This window comes from Acinonyx jubatus, chromosome C1 (genome assembly GCF_027475565.1).
Source record: "Acinonyx jubatus isolate Ajub_Pintada_27869175 chromosome C1, VMU_Ajub_asm_v1.0, whole genome shotgun sequence".
NCBI classification, from domain to species: domain Eukaryota; kingdom Metazoa; phylum Chordata; class Mammalia; order Carnivora; family Felidae; genus Acinonyx; species Acinonyx jubatus.
This window is the reverse complement of record NC_069381.1, coordinates 102,438,140-102,453,521: the sequence shown is the minus strand read 5'-3', so window position 1 is coordinate 102,453,521 and position 15,382 is coordinate 102,438,140. Positions and strand designations below refer to the sequence as shown.

Genomic DNA, 15,382 nt, shown 5'->3' with positions numbered 1-15,382 from the left:
GCTTAACCGACCAAGCCATCCGGGTGTCCCTCAAATTAACTATTAAAGGAGATTCCTTCTTTAGGAAACCATTAGGATTCAAGGTATGGTTGAGTTTCTTTTTTTTCTTTTACATTTTTACAGCTTTAATGAGTTATAATTGACATTCAGTAAACTACACATACTTAAAGTGTACAATTTGATAAGTTTTGACATATGTGCACACCCATAACACCCATCACACAATCAGGATAATGAACATATGACTCCCAAAGAATCCTCCCTTCTCTCTTTTAAAAAAAAATTTTTTTTTTAACGTTTATTTTTGAGACAGACAGAGCATGAATGGGAGAGGGTCAGAGAGAGGGAGGCACAGAATCTGAAACAGGCTCCAGGCTCTGAGCTGTCAGCACTGAGCCCGACGCGGGGCTCGAACTCACGGATCATGAGATCATGACCTGAGCTGAAGTCGGAAGCTTAACCGACTGAGCCACCCAGGCGCCCCCCTTCTCTCTTTTTTTAAATTTTCCCCTCCAAATCACCGAAAATTCTAGAGGATACAAACTAGTCCATAGTAACTTTTTAAAAAAAGTTTATTTAGAGAGAGAGAGACAGCATGCGCAAGAGGGACAAGGAGAGAGAGAGAGAGAAAGAGAATCCCAACCAGGCTCCACACTGTCAGTGCAGAGCTCAATGCGGGGCTTGAACTCCAGAACCATGACCTGAGCCGAAGTCAATACTTAACAGACTGAGCCACCCAAGTGTCCCCATAGTAACTTTTGATCTATATGACTGAGCAGAACAAAAAATGAGCTCAGGGACTGATGAAGACTCAACTGTTCCAAGGGGCAGTTGGAATTTAGAACCAAGCACTTAAGCTTGAGTTCAGCTTGAGGTCTTACCATTGCTGGCAGCAAACAGCAGGGAAAGAACCTGAGTGTCAGGAGAGGGTGCACATCTTCCCTAAGAACGAAATCCACAAAGTAGTCGGTAATGGTCCAATTCAACAGGTATCTGGGGATATTGGTAGGCTGGTACCTTGATTCTTGTGGTTTGGTTGGGTCTCATGGGAATGATTATACTGAAGGTTTAATCTAAATGAGAGGATTATTTATATTATTTATTAAAGTACTATTTTATGCCAATTATGGGTGTTTTTTGTTGTCTGTTTTAGAGACAGAGCAAGTTCGAGTAGGGGAGAGGGGCAGCGAGAGAATCCTAAGCAGGCTCCATGCTCAGGGTGGAGCCCAATGCGGGGCTCCATCTCATGACCCTGGGATCGTGACCCCAGCCAAAATCAGGAGTCTGACTCTTATCTGACTGAGCCTCGCTGCCGCCCCTTGCCAATTATAGGTTTAACTGTCTTGCTGCGGCTGCTAGACTGAGAGGTCCTGCAAGGCTTTTTATGTCCTCAGCACCTAACGACCTCTGAACAGCATTGAAATGTTTGTTGAACAAATGACATTGTCGCTTAGGTCCCAGCCAACTCACTATAATATGCTATGAGTTCCCCCAGTATCTAATTTGGGTAAATGGCCCTAAAATTGGTGTTTTCTTGGTACCTGCATGAGTGATTAGCTTGGTTGAGCATGGAAGTCTCTGAAAGGTCAGAGGCTTTGAAGAAGAGTAAGTAGTTTAGAGAGGGGAAGAGAGATGACTTTTTTGGGTAAGAAATCCTCCCCGCTGCTTACCTTCAGCTACACCAAGGGCGTGGGGTCTCTGGTGACAGTCTGCGTATTCGGGTAGGGGGTGAGGGGCTACAGGGAGAGTTAGGGCTCAGGTACACTTTGGGTTCTAGTAGCTCAGGCTTTCCCCCAGGGAGAAGAGTCTCGTTCCAAGTACGAACCTCTTTAAGCAAGCAGATCCCGGTCCCCCTCCGCCCCGGTCTTATTTGCAGCATGACTCCACCCCGGTACACCGGGGCAAGGGGTCAGAGCAACAGTGAGAAGGATGAGATTCAAGAAAGTCCTACCTTCGGATCCACTCACTCGAGGAGTTAATCTCTCAGCGCCCGCTGGGAGTCCCTCCCTCTCCCGCCTCAGACTCCGCCCCCTCCCTCAGTCTCGGCAGCCCTGGCGGGCTCGCTCCGGAGGGGGCGGCCCGAGCCCCAGCGCTGGGCCGGGCGGAGCTCCCGGCCGGGCGGAGCTGCGGCTGCAGCGTCCAGCTGCCGGACCGACCTCCAGCCTTGTAGACCGCGGGAGCGGCGCGGGGCCCCCTCCCCCCACCTCCCCAGCCCACCCTCCGAGCTTCCCGAGCCCCCTCCCCGCTCCCTGCAACTGTGCTGGTAAGTCCCGCTCATCGAACCAAACTTTTTTTGCTGCCGAGCCGGAGTCCTACGGCAGAACCACGAGCAACACTGCAGTTGGCTGGTGGAGGGGTGGGGGTAGGGGCGAAGTACTGAGAATAGCCGTCTGGAACTGAACTAGTCACAACTAGTCATAGCTTCTCCGGAATGGATCAGATCTCGCCCATTTCCCGAGTTGGTAGAACTCTTGACTTTAGCTGGTTAAACTTGTAGAGAGAGAGATGAGGGTATTCGCTCCAACTTCTTCACCCCTCCCCCATTTCTCTTAGATTTAGCAGTTCTCGATACTTTCCCTCCATATTTCAAGTAGTGTTGGCTCTCTAAAAGCTCACCCCTCCCAACTCTGGCGTGGCAGAGCCCCCTCCCCCAGGCACTTCGGGTCCGCCTCCTCTTCGGTACCCCCGGGAACCCCGCGATCTTTCAGGCTCCGCTCCCTCCGGTCTTGCACTGGGGCCAAAGACGTGCAGGGGCTGGGTCCAGCCGCGGAGGGAGGGGCTGAGGCTGGGGCCTGTCCGGAGCCGGGCGGGCGGGGCCGGGAAGGGGAGGTGTAAGGGGGCCGGACGGGGCGGAGCAGGCGGCATTTGCGGCCGGCGCCGGGGTGGAGAGTTGCGCGCCGGTCCCTGGGCCTGAGCTCCGGCTCCGGCTCCGGCGCCTGCGATGTCTCAAGATGGCGGAGCTGGGCGAATTAAAGGTACCGGCCCCCTCCCCCATCCCCATCTGGACTGAGCCCGGCGGAACGCCGAGTCAGGGAAGCGACCGAGACTGGGTGCTGAGGGCTCGGGAGGGGGCTGGAGACGTGGCGGGGACTGGCTGCTGGGGGTGGGAGAGAAGTGGCTGTGGGCGAGGACTGGGCTGCGGCGGGGCTCCGGGGGCGGGGCCGCGGGGCAGATGTAGGGGTGGGGCCGAGGGGAATTGCAGCTGTTGGGGGCCGAGGCTCAGGGGGCGGGGACGTGGGGTAGAAGTCGGGTTTGGCAGTAGGGGCAGAGGTGGGAGAAGGGCCAGGGGTAAAAGCTGCTGTAGAGGCTTAGGGGGCGAGCCGATCGAGGCCAGGAGATGCGACAGTAGGGGGCAGATGTGGGGATGGGACTGGGGGGCAGATAGATGCACGGGAGGCTCCTCGGGGAGGTGCGGCGGAGAGGATGGAGGTTTGGGGCTGCTCCTGGGTTCCGAGCCTTGGGCAGTACCAGTAGGCGGCTGAGACCTAGGGGGCGGGGCTGTGCGGGCTCCTGGATCGAGGGGTGGGGCCGAAGCATCCCGGAGGCTGAGGGGAAGGTGCTGCCTGGGTGAATCGAAGCTTCGAGCCGGGCCGAGGCGTAGAGGAGTGTGAAACTATGCGATAGGAACGGGGGTGGGGGGGTCCTTGACAAAGCTAATGGGAATGGAGAAATAAAAACGGTACCGAGGAAGTAAGGGTGGGAGAAGGGTATAAGAACAAGTTTTTCATCACACTCCTCAAAAGGGGTCCAAAACCATAAAACCCCCCGTGAGCGGGAGAATTGTGGAAGGCTAGCAAGGCCTGCCCATGCCAAGGTCTTCCAGAGATTCACGGGAGGGCGTCCTTTAAGGAGAAAGCTTCTTGTGCCCTCCTGCTGCCACACGGTCTTTGAGGGTAACCATATCCGAGGACATGTCACAGAACCTTAAAAAACCATTGGGTTCATCCCCCTGCCTCCTGGCTTTGTTCTGCCTTTTGAAATGGAGCCATACTCCTTGGCGGGCTTGAAGTCTAGTCCCCTGGGCCCAGCTGCCTTTAGGGGAACTTGGATTCTGCACCCTGGCTCAGGAGCCCCAGGGCTTCTCCTCATCCTCCCTGGGCCTCTGCTTAGTTCTGCCCTCTCCTCTTCCACCACTAGGCAGGGGGGCGGGGATCACTTAACGTTCTCTATGTAGGAGAGAAACAGGATATTAGTTCCTGGCAGATGGAGTAAACAGGTAAACAAGGAGGCAGCCTGGACTCAGTGATTTACTAGGAAGCCCTTTGCCCCAAGATTTTGTCATCTGCCTCCCTGAAAAACAGGCCCGAGAGAGCAGTGGTTATGTAAATGATGCTTAGAAAGGATTTGGGGGAGTTACAGTCATTGAACCCTGACCTGGAAACCCTGGCCACAGAAGCTTCAGAGGCTTGGGGAAAACAGCTGAGGTGGATTGAGGTGTTGGGAGGGGCGTACCATGGGGCACAATCCTCCAGCCACCTGCCCCCTTTCTTCCCTGTGGGGCTGTCTGGCCTGAATCCTCTCCTCCCCCTCCTTCTCCCTGTCTCCTAGCCTCTTCCCAGGAAGCTAGGATGGGTCTGAGATTCTGAGAAAGAGCAGGAGAGGAGATAAGCAGCTTAAAGGAGTGTCTAGGCTCAAGGCGGGGATGGAGATAGGAGGCCGTAGTGGACTCAGAGGTGTGCCTGTGGATGACTTGCTGTCTGCCCCCTGCGCCACCTGGCCAACTTACAGGCATAGGGAGGTAGGGTTACTGCAGCTCTGGGGGACTGGGGGTCAGGTTGACCTGAGGGTTGCTGAAATGGGACTGAGGTGTCCCTTTGGCCAGGGTGGTTGTCTGGCAGTAACCCACTGGCTGCGGAGTGTCTCTCAGATGAGCGCGGGGGGCGGAAAGAGGCATTGCCTATTTGGGAGCTCAGACCCAGCATCCTCGGCAGGATTCTCAAGTGTCTGTGTTGTCCACAGCACATGGTGATGAGCTTCCGGGTGTCTGAGCTTCAGGTGCTGCTCGGCTTTGCTGGCCGGAACAAGAGTGGACGGAAGCACGAGCTCCTGGCCAAGGCCCTGCACCTCCTCAAGTCCAGCTGTGCCCCCAGTGTCCAGATGAAGATCAAAGAACTATATCGCCGCCGCTTTCCCCGGAAGACCCTGGGGCCCTCTGATCTCTCCCTGCTCTCTCTGCCCCCCGGCACCCCTCCTGTCGGCTCCCCTGGTCCACTAGCTCCCATTCCCCCGGCCCTCTTGGCCCCTGGCCCCCTGCTGGGCCCCAAGCGTGAAGTGGACATTCACCCCCCTCTGCCCCAGCCCGTGCACCCTGACGTCACCATGAAACCATTGCCCTTCTATGAAGTCTATGGGGAGCTCATCCGGCCCACCACCCTCGGTATGGCTCTATCTTCCTCCACCTTCCTCCTGACTCCATGCCTCTTGCCCGGGCCTTTCTTAGGCTTTAGTTCCATGGGATTGGCAGCCTGGGATGGGGGCAGCCTCCGTGGCTGCCTATGCATGGGCTGGGGAATAACTGCCCCTTTGTGTCCCCAGCGTCCACTTCCAGCCAGCGGTTTGAAGAGGCACACTTTACCTTTGCCCTCACACCCCAACAAGTGCAGCAGATTCTCACCTCCAGGTACATCTCTCCCAGCATCCTGGGTGTTACCCCCGGACTCTGCCCCCTGACATTCTCCTCTTCTGTCCCATTCTGCCTGTCCATCCCTCTGCACCTGCTTTGTCTCTCATTCTCTGGTGTGTCTCTTCTCTGTCCCTGGGACATTTAACTTTCTGTGTCTCTGTTCAGCCCTGCCTTCCGGGGGCCACATCCTGACGTGTCTCCCTCTCCTTCTTGTCACAGAGAGGTTCTGCCAGGAGCCAAATGTGACTACACTATACAGGTGCAGCTAAGGTGAGTTGATCCTCTCCATCCCTCCCTGCTGGGCTCCTCTTGCGGGGTGGGAATGAAATAAGGGTATGATAGATCCTGCTAGAGGATGGCCCTGCTCTGCTGTGTCCCCTCCAACCCTGGGACTTTTGTCGGATGCTGAGGGCTACAGAGATCCATGACTGAATGACTGAGGTCCCCTGCCTTTCCACCAGCTGCAACTCAAGAAACCGCCTCCCTTGCTGTTTCATCTCTTCTCAGGTTCTGTCTCTGTGAGACCAGCTGCCCCCAGGAAGATTACTTCCCCCCCAACCTCTTTGTCAAGGTCAATGGGAAACTGTGCCCCCTGCCGGTAAATGTTCTCCCCTTCTTCTAGCAGTTCTCTCTTCCCTGTTTCAGTTCTTGAATGGTAACTGCAAACCTATTATGAAAGAGACATGCCTAGCACAGTGCCTGGTACATCATAGGGACTCAGTTTACTGATGGATCAATATAATCTAGAGGATACTAAGACAGGGCTGATGGAGAACTTGGAGGAGGGACATTCATGCAACCCAAAGGACAGGGAAGACTTCTCTGGAGTGATGATCTCAGAGCTGAGAGTTGGAAGAAGTGGGGCGTCCCTATTCTTTCTGCTCAGGAACTCATGAGGGGGTTCCTATTTCCCTGGCCAATGAATAAGCTCTCCTTCCTCCCCAGGAATAAACCCCACACACAGCCCTAGATAGTGCTCTGGGTTTGGGAGTCACCAAATGGGCCCCCATCTCCTTGGTCACCGAGTGAGCTGGCCTTCCTTCCAAGACGTGAGTAACCTGAGAGATAAGATGTCTTGACCAGTCCCTCCTTTCTCCAGGGTTATCTTCCCCCTACCAAGAATGGGGCTGAGCCCAAGAGGCCCAGCCGCCCCATCAACATCACACCCCTGGCTCGACTCTCGGCCACTGTTCCCAACACCATCGTGGTCAACTGGTCATCTGAGTTTGGACGGGTGAGCAAGGCTGAGGCAGGGAGCCTGGAGAAGCCTGCAGGGCGTGAGGGGGAATCATCCAGTGTCTTGGGTTTAGGGAAACATCTTCCTCTTTATGGGTCGTTCTGTCTTAACCCGCTGTCTCTGGTCCTCACGGGACAAAGGGTTGGAGTGGTGGTGGTGATGATGATGGTGATGATGGTGGTGGTGTGGTGGTGATGATGTGCAGAGCAAAGGCTAATTACCTCCCCCTGCCTCCAAGTAGAACTACTCCTTGTCTGTGTACCTGGTGAGGCAGTTGACTGCAGGGACCCTCCTACAAAAACTCAGAGCAAAGGGTATCCGGAACCCAGACCACTCTCGGGCACTGAGTGAGTAATGTCCTGCCCCTCTTTACCACTCTGATTTGGATCCAAGTTTTCCTGGTCCTCCAGCCTTTATCGCCAAACCCATACCTGACCTGTGACAATATACCTCACCTCTCATGTGAACCCTAACCCTCCCCTCATCCCCTTACCGATCTTCATGGTTGAGAAGTCAGACCACTCCCAGGCACTGAGTGACACCCTCTCACTCTCAGTTATACATTTGCTTTGCACCTCACAGACCCTGCCTCCAGCCTTGCTGGAATATGGCTGCTTGAGAGTGGGAAGAGTCTTAAGGATCATCTAATCTAACTCTCTTTTGATGTTTCAGTTCCCTCTAAGTCATCTCTACCAAAGTGTCACCCAGCTATATTTAAGCATCTTTGGGGTCGGGGAAATCTCTCCCTGACACTCAGTCTTCATGTGATCTTCCACTGGCCTCCAAAGACCACCCCCATGTGACATCCCATGGGTCCCCAGAGGCACTCTGCCCAGCTGCCTCTCAGCCAGAACCATCTGCTTCTGGCCTCACCACCTCCCAGGCTTCATCTCCAGCTTTGCTGACCCCATGGCTCTGGCCTCATTCTTGTTTCAGTCAAGGAGAAATTGACCGCTGACCCGGACAGTGAGGTGGCCACCACAAGTCTCCGGGTGTCACTCATGTGCCCGGTGGGTACAAGGGAGATGAGAAGGGAGGAGGGTGGGGCTAAACTCTGGACCCAGATGAGGGCTCCTAGGGCTACTAGAGTGAGGCTTCCCGGGATGTAGGGACTGTGACCAGAGCGCTTGTCTCCTCCCAGCTAGGGAAGATGCGCCTGACAGTCCCTTGTCGTGCCCTCACCTGCGCCCACCTGCAGAGCTTCGATGCTGCCCTTTATCTACAGATGAATGAGAAGAAGCCAACGTGGACATGTCCTGTATGCGACAAGAAGGCTCCTTATGAATCTCTTATCATTGATGGGTAGGGCCGCTCTGCATTCTGCTTCCTTTTACCTTCGACATCCACTAGGAACCCCCCCCATCGACAGATGAAGATGGCTTCCTTCCCCTCCACAAAGCCCAGCTCTTAACCTATCCACCCCTTTATGTGTATACGTATAATTTATCCTCTTTATAATATACAGTTGACCCTTGAATGACACAGGTCCACTTATACATGGGGTTTTTTAATACAGTCCAGTAAATATAAATGGTATTTTTCTTTTTGATGATTTTAATATTTTCTTTTGTCTAGATTACTGTATTGTAAGAATACAGTATGTAATACACATAATATACCAAATAATGTGTTAATTGAGCCTTGATGCTATTGGTACGGCTTCTGGTCAGCCAGAAGGCTATTGGTAGTTAAGGTTTTGGAGAGTCAAAAGTCAAAAGTTGTCCATGGAATTTTGATTGTGTGTGAGGTCATGTCCATGGATTTTTGATTGCGTGTGAGTGCTTTTAACTCCCGTTTTGTTCAGGGTCGACTGTGTATATTTCCACCACTGAGGATTTATTGCATGAGGTATCATGCTGAGCACATTGCATATCTCATCTCATTGAATCCTCATAATTAACCCTGTGAGATGGATATTGTCATTACAGGTGAAGAAGCTGGGGCCTAGAGAGATTATCTTGCTCAAAGTTATAATTGTTAGTAAGTGGCGGCGTCAATGTATTGAACTGTTACAATATAACACCTATAACAACTACCTGACCTCTCACTGAGCGGCAAAACGTTCTTTTGAAGATTTGGATGTGCAGATCTAGCTAGTCCTAACCCCCTTCCAGAGCCTAAATTATGGCCCTCATCGAGAAGACTTATGAAGTTCTATATCTCTGTTCCTTTGTCTTGTCACAAGTACTATGTGAAACACATGCTTAGAATGTATTTTTTTTTTTTTTTTTGAAAACGTAGCATTTGAAGTTTGCAAAGCTCTTTTACATACTTTACTTGATTCTGACAACTCAAGAGAGGTGAGTAGGGGTGAATAATATCCCTGTTTCACAGATGAGGAAACTGAGGTTCAGGAAGGTGAGTCCCAGAACTCCCTGGCTACTGTTCCCAGCTATCTCCCAGCCTCATGAATTCCCGTATCTCCCCTTCCCCCCAGCTTATTCATGGAGATACTTAATTCCTGTTCGGATTGTGATGAGATACAGTTCATGGAAGATGGATCCTGGTGCCCAATGAAACCCAAGAAGGAGGCATCTGAGGTTTGCCCCCCGCCAGGGTATGGGCTGGATGGTGAGTGACCCCCTGTCCCCCAGCCGAACTGAGTCTTGGATGGCCTCTTCTCTGAGACACAGTCCTCTTACCACCCACAGGCCTCCAGTACAGCCCAGTCCAAGAGGGCAATCCATCAGAGAGTAAGAAGAAGGTTGAAGTTATCGACTTGACAATAGAGAGCTCATCAGATGAGGAGGACCTGCCCCCGACCAAAAAGCACTGTCCTGTCACCTCGGCTGCCATTCCGGCTCTACCTGGAAGCAAAGGGTATGAGGAAATAGGCTGAGTCCGCAGCAGAAGGGGCAGAGAAAGAAGTCAGAAATGCTTTCTGATCACTGGACAAACCCCAGGGCAGAGAGGGGACTCAGGAAGCCGAGCTGGGTGAGGGCGTCTGTCGTTCGCTGGCTGCCCAGCTCCTCCTCTCTCCTCACAGAGTCCTGACATCTGGTCACCAGCCATCTTCGGTGCTACGGAGCCCTGCCGTGGGTACACTGGGCGGGGACTTCCTGTCCAGTCTCCCACTACATGAGTACCCACCTGCCTTCCCACTGGGGGCGGATATCCAAGGTAGGACACTGACCACAGGGTGGGCTCTGCCCTGCCCCATGTGCCCTTGAAAGCAGATCAGAACCCCTGCTCCTTTTCAAAGCCTTCTGGCTATCTTGCAAAGGGCTACAATCCAAAGGATTTTGGGGGGGGGCTGTGAAGGGGTCAGACAGGAGGCTGATTTTGATTTTTCTTTTCCTACCAGGTTTAGATTTATTTTCTTTCCTTCAGACTGAGAGTCAGGTAAGTGGTCCCTTGTCCCATGAAGATCTCAGATCTCTGAAGCTTCCTATCTAGGCACTGACGGGTCCCCTCCCCCTCACTTTCCCCTGAGAACTAAATCTGCCTCTCTGTGAGGGAAGGTGGGAGCTGGGGGGCCTAAGGAGGGTGTGGGCACTTTATTTCCCTCCCAGGCCCCACTGGTGCTTCTTCAGATTCTCACCCATGTCTTCTTTGATCCCTTGTTACCGTCCTGTCTCCAGAGTTTTTAGAATCCTGCCCCTGACTATTCACACACAACCTCCCCCCCACACCCACGTGCAGTTGAGCGCCATGCCTGCCCCGGCCGGACATTCCACACATTTCAGACGCCCACAAGGCCAAGAACCTAGCAAGATGGAGGGGCTGTCTCAGGGCAGGGAATCGGGTAGGGTATGGGGAAGCAGGGGAAAGAAAGAGAATCTCTCCTGCTTCTCAGAGGGTACCTTGGGATCCGGAGGATTTGAATTATCCCCGGCTATTTCTGAGATGAGTGACTGGGAGGCCGGGTGAAGTCAGGAGAAAATCTTAAACTGTGCCCTTGATTCCTCCCAGCACTATGGTCCCTCCGTCATCACCTCGCTAGACGAACAGGATGCCCTTGGCCACTTCTTCCAGTACCGAGGGACCCCTTCCCACTTCCTGGGCCCACTCGCCCCCACACTGGGGAGCTCTCACCGCAGCACCACTCCAGCACCCCCTCCTGGCCGCGTCAGTAGCATTGTGGCCCCTGGGGGGGCCTTGAGGGAGGGGCATGCGGGACCCCTGTCCTCGGGTCCCTCTTTGACTGGATGCCGGTCAGACATCATTTCCCTGGACTGAGTCCCTTGGATTATGGAAACTTCACTGAGCAAGTGTGCTGTGGGGTCCAGACCCCTGGCCACTCCAACCCCTCAGGGGGCTTTGGCCAAAGGCCAGAAAGACCTTCATGGATGCCTGTTTTGGGCCTTATCTCTGCCTGACAAGTCCAGCACCCAAAGGGTTAATATTTAACCTCTTTTTAAGGACATTTGGGTTCTATTTTTGGAAATGTTCTTTAGATGGTTGGCACATTCCTTTGGGTATGTTAACCTAGGCAGCGGGAGGCACGTGTGTGATGGGGTGTGAGTTGGGGGAAGGGCTGAATCCACTAGAGCCTGGGGGTGGGGTGGAGGGCAGGGGCCTTTCTCTTGTTCTCTAGAGCCCTCTCTTCCCCAAACCTATAGTTCTGTTCCTTCCCCACATCCATGGTCTCTTCATGTCCATTCCATTCTCTTCGGCCAGACAGACAAGTGGAGAAGCTAAGACAGGCCGACACATGGACAGAGAACTCTATTTTGGGTTGCAGATTTTTTTGTACATAAACAAGAAAAACCAAAATACTCCAAAGATGACTTCCCCTGCTTCCTACTTCCCAGTGTGACTGCGGAGGAGATAAGGCCTTAGCTCTGATCCCCAGGGGTTTGGGAGCAGGGCCTGGCCTATTGCCTGGGTCTCTCTCTATTTATATATTTAAGTGCACAGTGTTTCCTATGCTGACCAGCTTGGGCCATGAGCTTCTAAAGGCCCGTGGACCCAGGGTTAGGTCTGGCTCATTCTGCACCTTTTCTGGGAGGTGGGAGGACTTCATGCTGTCCCCATTCTCCTTTTTCAGGCTCCTCTGGGGCTTAAGACCTACGTTGTAATTTTACTTTTTATTCCCAAAGTTGTAGCAAAGTTCTTATCCACAATAAAGGTTGTGAATGTTCTGTGAATGTCTCGGAGGGGGGTTGGGGAGGGAGTTCCACACCTCACTCTCCAGATCCCTGGTTTGGGGCAAGTGGGGGAAGGGGTCCCAGGTTCCGTTCTTGCTTGCAGGCCCTGGTGGGGGTGGGTGGTGGGGGTGTCCCCCAGAGGACTTCCAGGATCAGCTCCTCCCTCCTGTCCCCTGTGGAGCATTCGGCCCAATGTTGTGGGCCCAATGTTGCGGGGCCAAGTGCTTTACTCTTACCTGCCCAGATGCTGCAGCCAGAGCCTGAGGGCAAACTTGGTCCCAGCGCTGACCCTCTCGTTGCCTTCTGCTGTGGTCGGGGTCGTCCGCAGCAGCGTGGATGTGGGCAAGGCCAGGGGTCGAGCTCTTTTGTCCTCCCCTAGTTCCACTGTACTGCATGGTGACAGCTCCTGTCTGGGCTGTGCCTTGTGGCTTAGCCCACTTCACCGAATCCTCCCGCCATGGCAGGAGAGGGCTGGGTGGGTGGGTGGGTGTTGACCTCATTTTACAGGAAGGAACAGATTCAAGGGGGGGTAAAGGACCTGAACCCTCGGGAGAGTGGGAGTCCGTGCTAACCAGTTGGAGCAGGAACCCTTGGACTCGGAGGGACAGTGTCTTTGATCTTGTGTGCTCTCTTCATGATCAGTTGACCAACCCACTCCCTCAATCTCCCTCACCACGCAACATTCCCTCCTGAGGAGGGGAGAGAAGTGGAACTTCTCAACGCGTATGTGTTGGTATTTGGGGGGTGAGGCAGAAGCTCTTACTTACAGGACAGAGGGTGGTAGGTCCCGGGGAAGATGTGTGAGTGTCTCTGTCCCATCCTCTGCAGCAGCCACGGCAGCTGCTATCTCTGGTCCCAGCCACATAAAGGCGCTCACCTCACTTGGGTTTGGTTGGATCCGGGCCTGGGGCCAGACATGTTGGTCCCTTAGCCATGGCCTCTCTCTTGGGAGGCCTGTTCTTGGTTGCAGCCTACCCACAGGTGGAAAGGAGACAGACTTGGGGCAGGGACAGGGGCTGTTGGATTTCTTGGTTATCTCTGACCCCCCCCCCATCTTAGTCACATAACCAGTCTGCATGGACTCCTGAGCCCCCATTTCCTTCCTGCACCACCAGCCCTACCTGCAGCTGCTGCTGTGACTCCCAGGAGACCACGAGTAGATAGAGAACGATGTGATGGTATCTGGGGAGACCCCAGCTCAGCCTAGGAGGGTAGGCAGACTAAGAGAAGAATACAGCAAAAGTGAGAACTTCCTGTCTCTTTCTGAGACTGTAAATACAGCTGAGGAAGCACAGGGTCGAGATGGTGCAGGAGGGACCCAGGTGGAGACTGTGGATTTGGGGACTCCAATTCCCTCCCCCCGGTCCCCAATGTTTCCCCTGGGCCAAGGCAGGTAGGACTAAGAAGAAATTGTTAAGGGCTCTTAGTTAAATAGGAAGGGACCTTTGCCACCTTCCTGTCTCACCTCCCATAACCCCAGAGGGACCCAAGAGAACTGGCCGTGGGGCAGCTGTAGTCCAGTCTCCTCCTGAAGCTCTCGCAGCCCTCCGTCCAACAGCTGGGAGCAACAAAGGGCAGGTCACAGCGGCAGGTGCCAGACTCCTCCAAGCCCCTCGGCCCACACCCAAGGCAGCCCCAGTCTCGGGTTTCAGGGCAGGGTGAAGGTTGGGCCAGCAGTCCGGTTACCTCTTCATCAAGTCCCACGTGCCCACCTGCGACAACAGTGGGACCAATAGGTAAGTGGTGGTGTTCCCGACCGGGGACACCCCCCCCCCCCACCCCACACACACTATTTACACTACTCCCTCCCATGGGCGCTGATGCCGTTGTGATCCTTCGTGAAAAGGGGACCGACCACGTTTCTGGGCCTGTTTCTCTGTCCTTTGGAAACTGGGAATAACACTGTTGGGTGAAGGGCCACTTTCTTCCCTGGACTTGGGATCTTCTCCTCGGGGCACTCACCTGGGGGTACCCAGAGGTTGGGAGAAACGCTGAGGGTGCGTGTCCTGCGCGTTAACAAGACAGACCAGTCGCTGGACTGCAGAAGGACGGCCACACCCAGATCCACACCTCGGTTGCTGGGCAGCTCGGCCCCCGGAGTCCTGAGCTGCTGGTCCAGGGCCGCAAAAGGGCAGAAAGGGGGTCGCTGGCGGGAGGGAGCCGTTCGGGTTAAGGCTTCAGAACTGGGGCAAAAGTCGGGCGACAGCGCGCGATGGGGCAGGAGGTTGAGTCGGGGCGACACTTGCACCCCAGGCCTCTCACGCCAGCTCCCGCCCGACCCCGGTCTCCTCCTCCTTCGATTCTTCACTCCTGCTCCGCTTCCCCCCTCCTGGGGCCCCCTCCTCCCCCGGGTCCCCCTTCCCCCGACCTGGAGCGGAAGCCTGGCCGAGGAGCCAGGGAATGGCCCGTCCGAGAGGACGAGTCGTCCTCGCTTCAAGCCGCAGTGCGTGGGCCACGGCCCGAGCCCTGGCCCGGCGCCCAGGAGGCCACACACACTCTGGGCGAAGCTCGGCGACTCCGCGCGCCCGGACAGGAGCAGCAGGACCCGCGCGGCGGCCATAACGCCGCCCTGGGGTTGGGGCCGCGGCCCACCTGGCGCCCTCTGCTGGTCCAGCGTTCGCAGGGTCGGGACCTAGAAAGCTTCCGCCAAATGCCCCGGGAAGTTTAGGCAGAACCCTGGGGGATGAGCCACGGGTGCAATGTTAGTTACTAAGAGACAAAGAAGAAAACCTCTCAATCTCAGCTTCCCTTTTCTTCCCCTCTTCTCTGTTTAGAAGAGTGATCCCAGACTGATTTCTCAACTCACGTGTCCAATCCCGCCGGCCAAGGGCTGAACCATCAGCCGCCCGCGGTCGCTCTGCGCGCACCTACCTCCCATAGTAGGTGCCACCACGAATTAATTGCGTAAGACCCCTCGCCAGACACTCAGGAAACATTTTTGACACCTCCCTTTTTCTTCTCACTCAAATGCCAACCCAATGCAGCGGATTCTACCTCCTTAAACTTTCTCAAATCCATGTCTCTCTCTCCAGCCTCCATTGTTCCAGTCCAAGCCTTCCTTATGTTCTGCCTGAGATACTATCCCGTCTCCAAAATAGTCCTTCCCCTACTTCATTCTCTAGGCTGCTTCCAGAGTGATCTTTCTCAAACACAAAGCTAATCATCTTGCTTCCTATGGCTCAGAAGGTAACCTACTAAGCACAGTATAGCGAGGACCCACCACCCCTTGCTCCTGCCCGTCTCTCCAGCCTCAGTTCTGGCAGGATTTATTCCCTATTTTCTAGTCACATCCTATTTGCAGTTCTTCCTGGAACCAAGCTCTGCTTCCCTCTGGGACCCCCTTCGCCTTCCACCTGGCAAACCCTCATCATTCAAAAGAGATTGTGACTTTCTCTGTGGTTCCTTTCCTTACCTCTTTGTGTAAAATACTTT

General features: G+C 54.5%; 2 protein-coding genes across 9 annotated transcripts; one reads left to right on the top strand and one right to left on the bottom strand.

Annotated features, from left to right (window-relative positions):
* Positions 1-2,084: 2,084 nt before the first annotated feature.
* Positions 2,085-11,944, top strand: PIAS3 (protein inhibitor of activated STAT 3). 3 transcript variants are annotated; one of them, XM_027051470.2, is made up of 14 exons: positions 2,085-2,263; positions 4,960-5,377; positions 5,536-5,620; positions 5,843-5,893; positions 6,131-6,221; positions 6,723-6,857; positions 7,102-7,207; positions 7,797-7,870; positions 8,002-8,162; positions 9,298-9,431; positions 9,512-9,680; positions 9,847-9,980; positions 10,165-10,202; positions 10,773-11,944. In XM_027051470.2, the coding sequence occupies exons 2-14, from the start codon at positions 4,963-4,965 to the stop codon at positions 11,037-11,039; spliced, it is 1,860 nt and encodes a 619-aa protein (XP_026907271.1). In that variant the 5' UTR covers positions 2,085-2,263; positions 4,960-4,962; the 3' UTR covers positions 11,040-11,944. The 3 variants fall into 3 exon arrangements, with proteins under 3 accessions (XP_026907271.1, XP_014939719.1, XP_026907270.1); XM_015084233.3 differs by lacking the exon at positions 2,085-2,263 and adding an exon at positions 2,826-2,975; XM_027051469.2 differs by lacking the exon at positions 2,085-2,263 and adding an exon at positions 3,675-4,738.
* NUDT17 (nudix hydrolase 17) lies at positions 9,119-14,893 on the bottom strand. Of its 6 annotated transcripts, none has more exons than XM_027051473.2 (8): positions 14,319-14,893; positions 13,913-14,096; positions 13,637-13,662; positions 13,416-13,508; positions 13,072-13,170; positions 12,718-12,854; positions 12,187-12,421; positions 9,119-12,056 (listed from the first exon to the last, which is right to left on the bottom strand). In XM_027051473.2, exons 1-8 carry the CDS (start codon positions 14,508-14,510, stop codon positions 11,871-11,873), a joined length of 1,152 nt encoding a protein of 383 aa, XP_026907274.2. In that variant the 5' UTR covers positions 14,511-14,893; the 3' UTR covers positions 9,119-11,870. The 6 variants fall into 6 exon arrangements, with proteins under 6 accessions (XP_026907274.2, XP_026907276.2, XP_026907277.2 ...); XM_027051475.2 differs by having other exon boundaries at positions 9,119-9,667; XM_027051476.2 differs by having other exon boundaries at positions 12,187-12,339.
* Between the last annotated feature and the right edge of the window lie 489 nt (positions 14,894-15,382).

What these genes read in the sequence shown, in the direction of transcription:
- NUDT17 (XM_027051473.2), bottom strand. Translation starts at nt 14,510, where the DNA reads ATGGCCGCCGCGCGGGTCCTGCTGCTCCTGTCCGGGCGCGCGGAGTCG. An exon ending in GACCTACCACCCTCTGTCCT is followed by an intron (nt 12,422 to 12,717) that starts GTAAGTAAGAGC and finishes CCACCCACCCAG; the next exon opens with CCCTCTCCTGCCATGGCGGG. An exon ending in TGGCTGCAGCATCTGGGCAG is followed by an intron (nt 12,057 to 12,186) that starts GTAAGAGTAAAG and finishes CACCCCCACCAG; the next exon opens with GGCCTGCAAGCAAGAACGGA.
- PIAS3 (XM_027051469.2), top strand. Translation starts at nt 4,643, where the DNA reads ATGGAGATAGGAGGCCGTAGTGGACTCAGAGGTGTGCCTGTGGATGAC. An exon ending in CAACTTACAGGCATAGGGAG is followed by an intron (nt 4,739 to 4,959) that starts GTAGGGTTACTG and finishes TGTTGTCCACAG; the next exon opens with CACATGGTGATGAGCTTCCG. An exon ending in TCCTTCAGACTGAGAGTCAG is followed by an intron (nt 10,203 to 10,772) that starts GTAAGTGGTCCC and finishes GATTCCTCCCAG; the next exon opens with CACTATGGTCCCTCCGTCAT.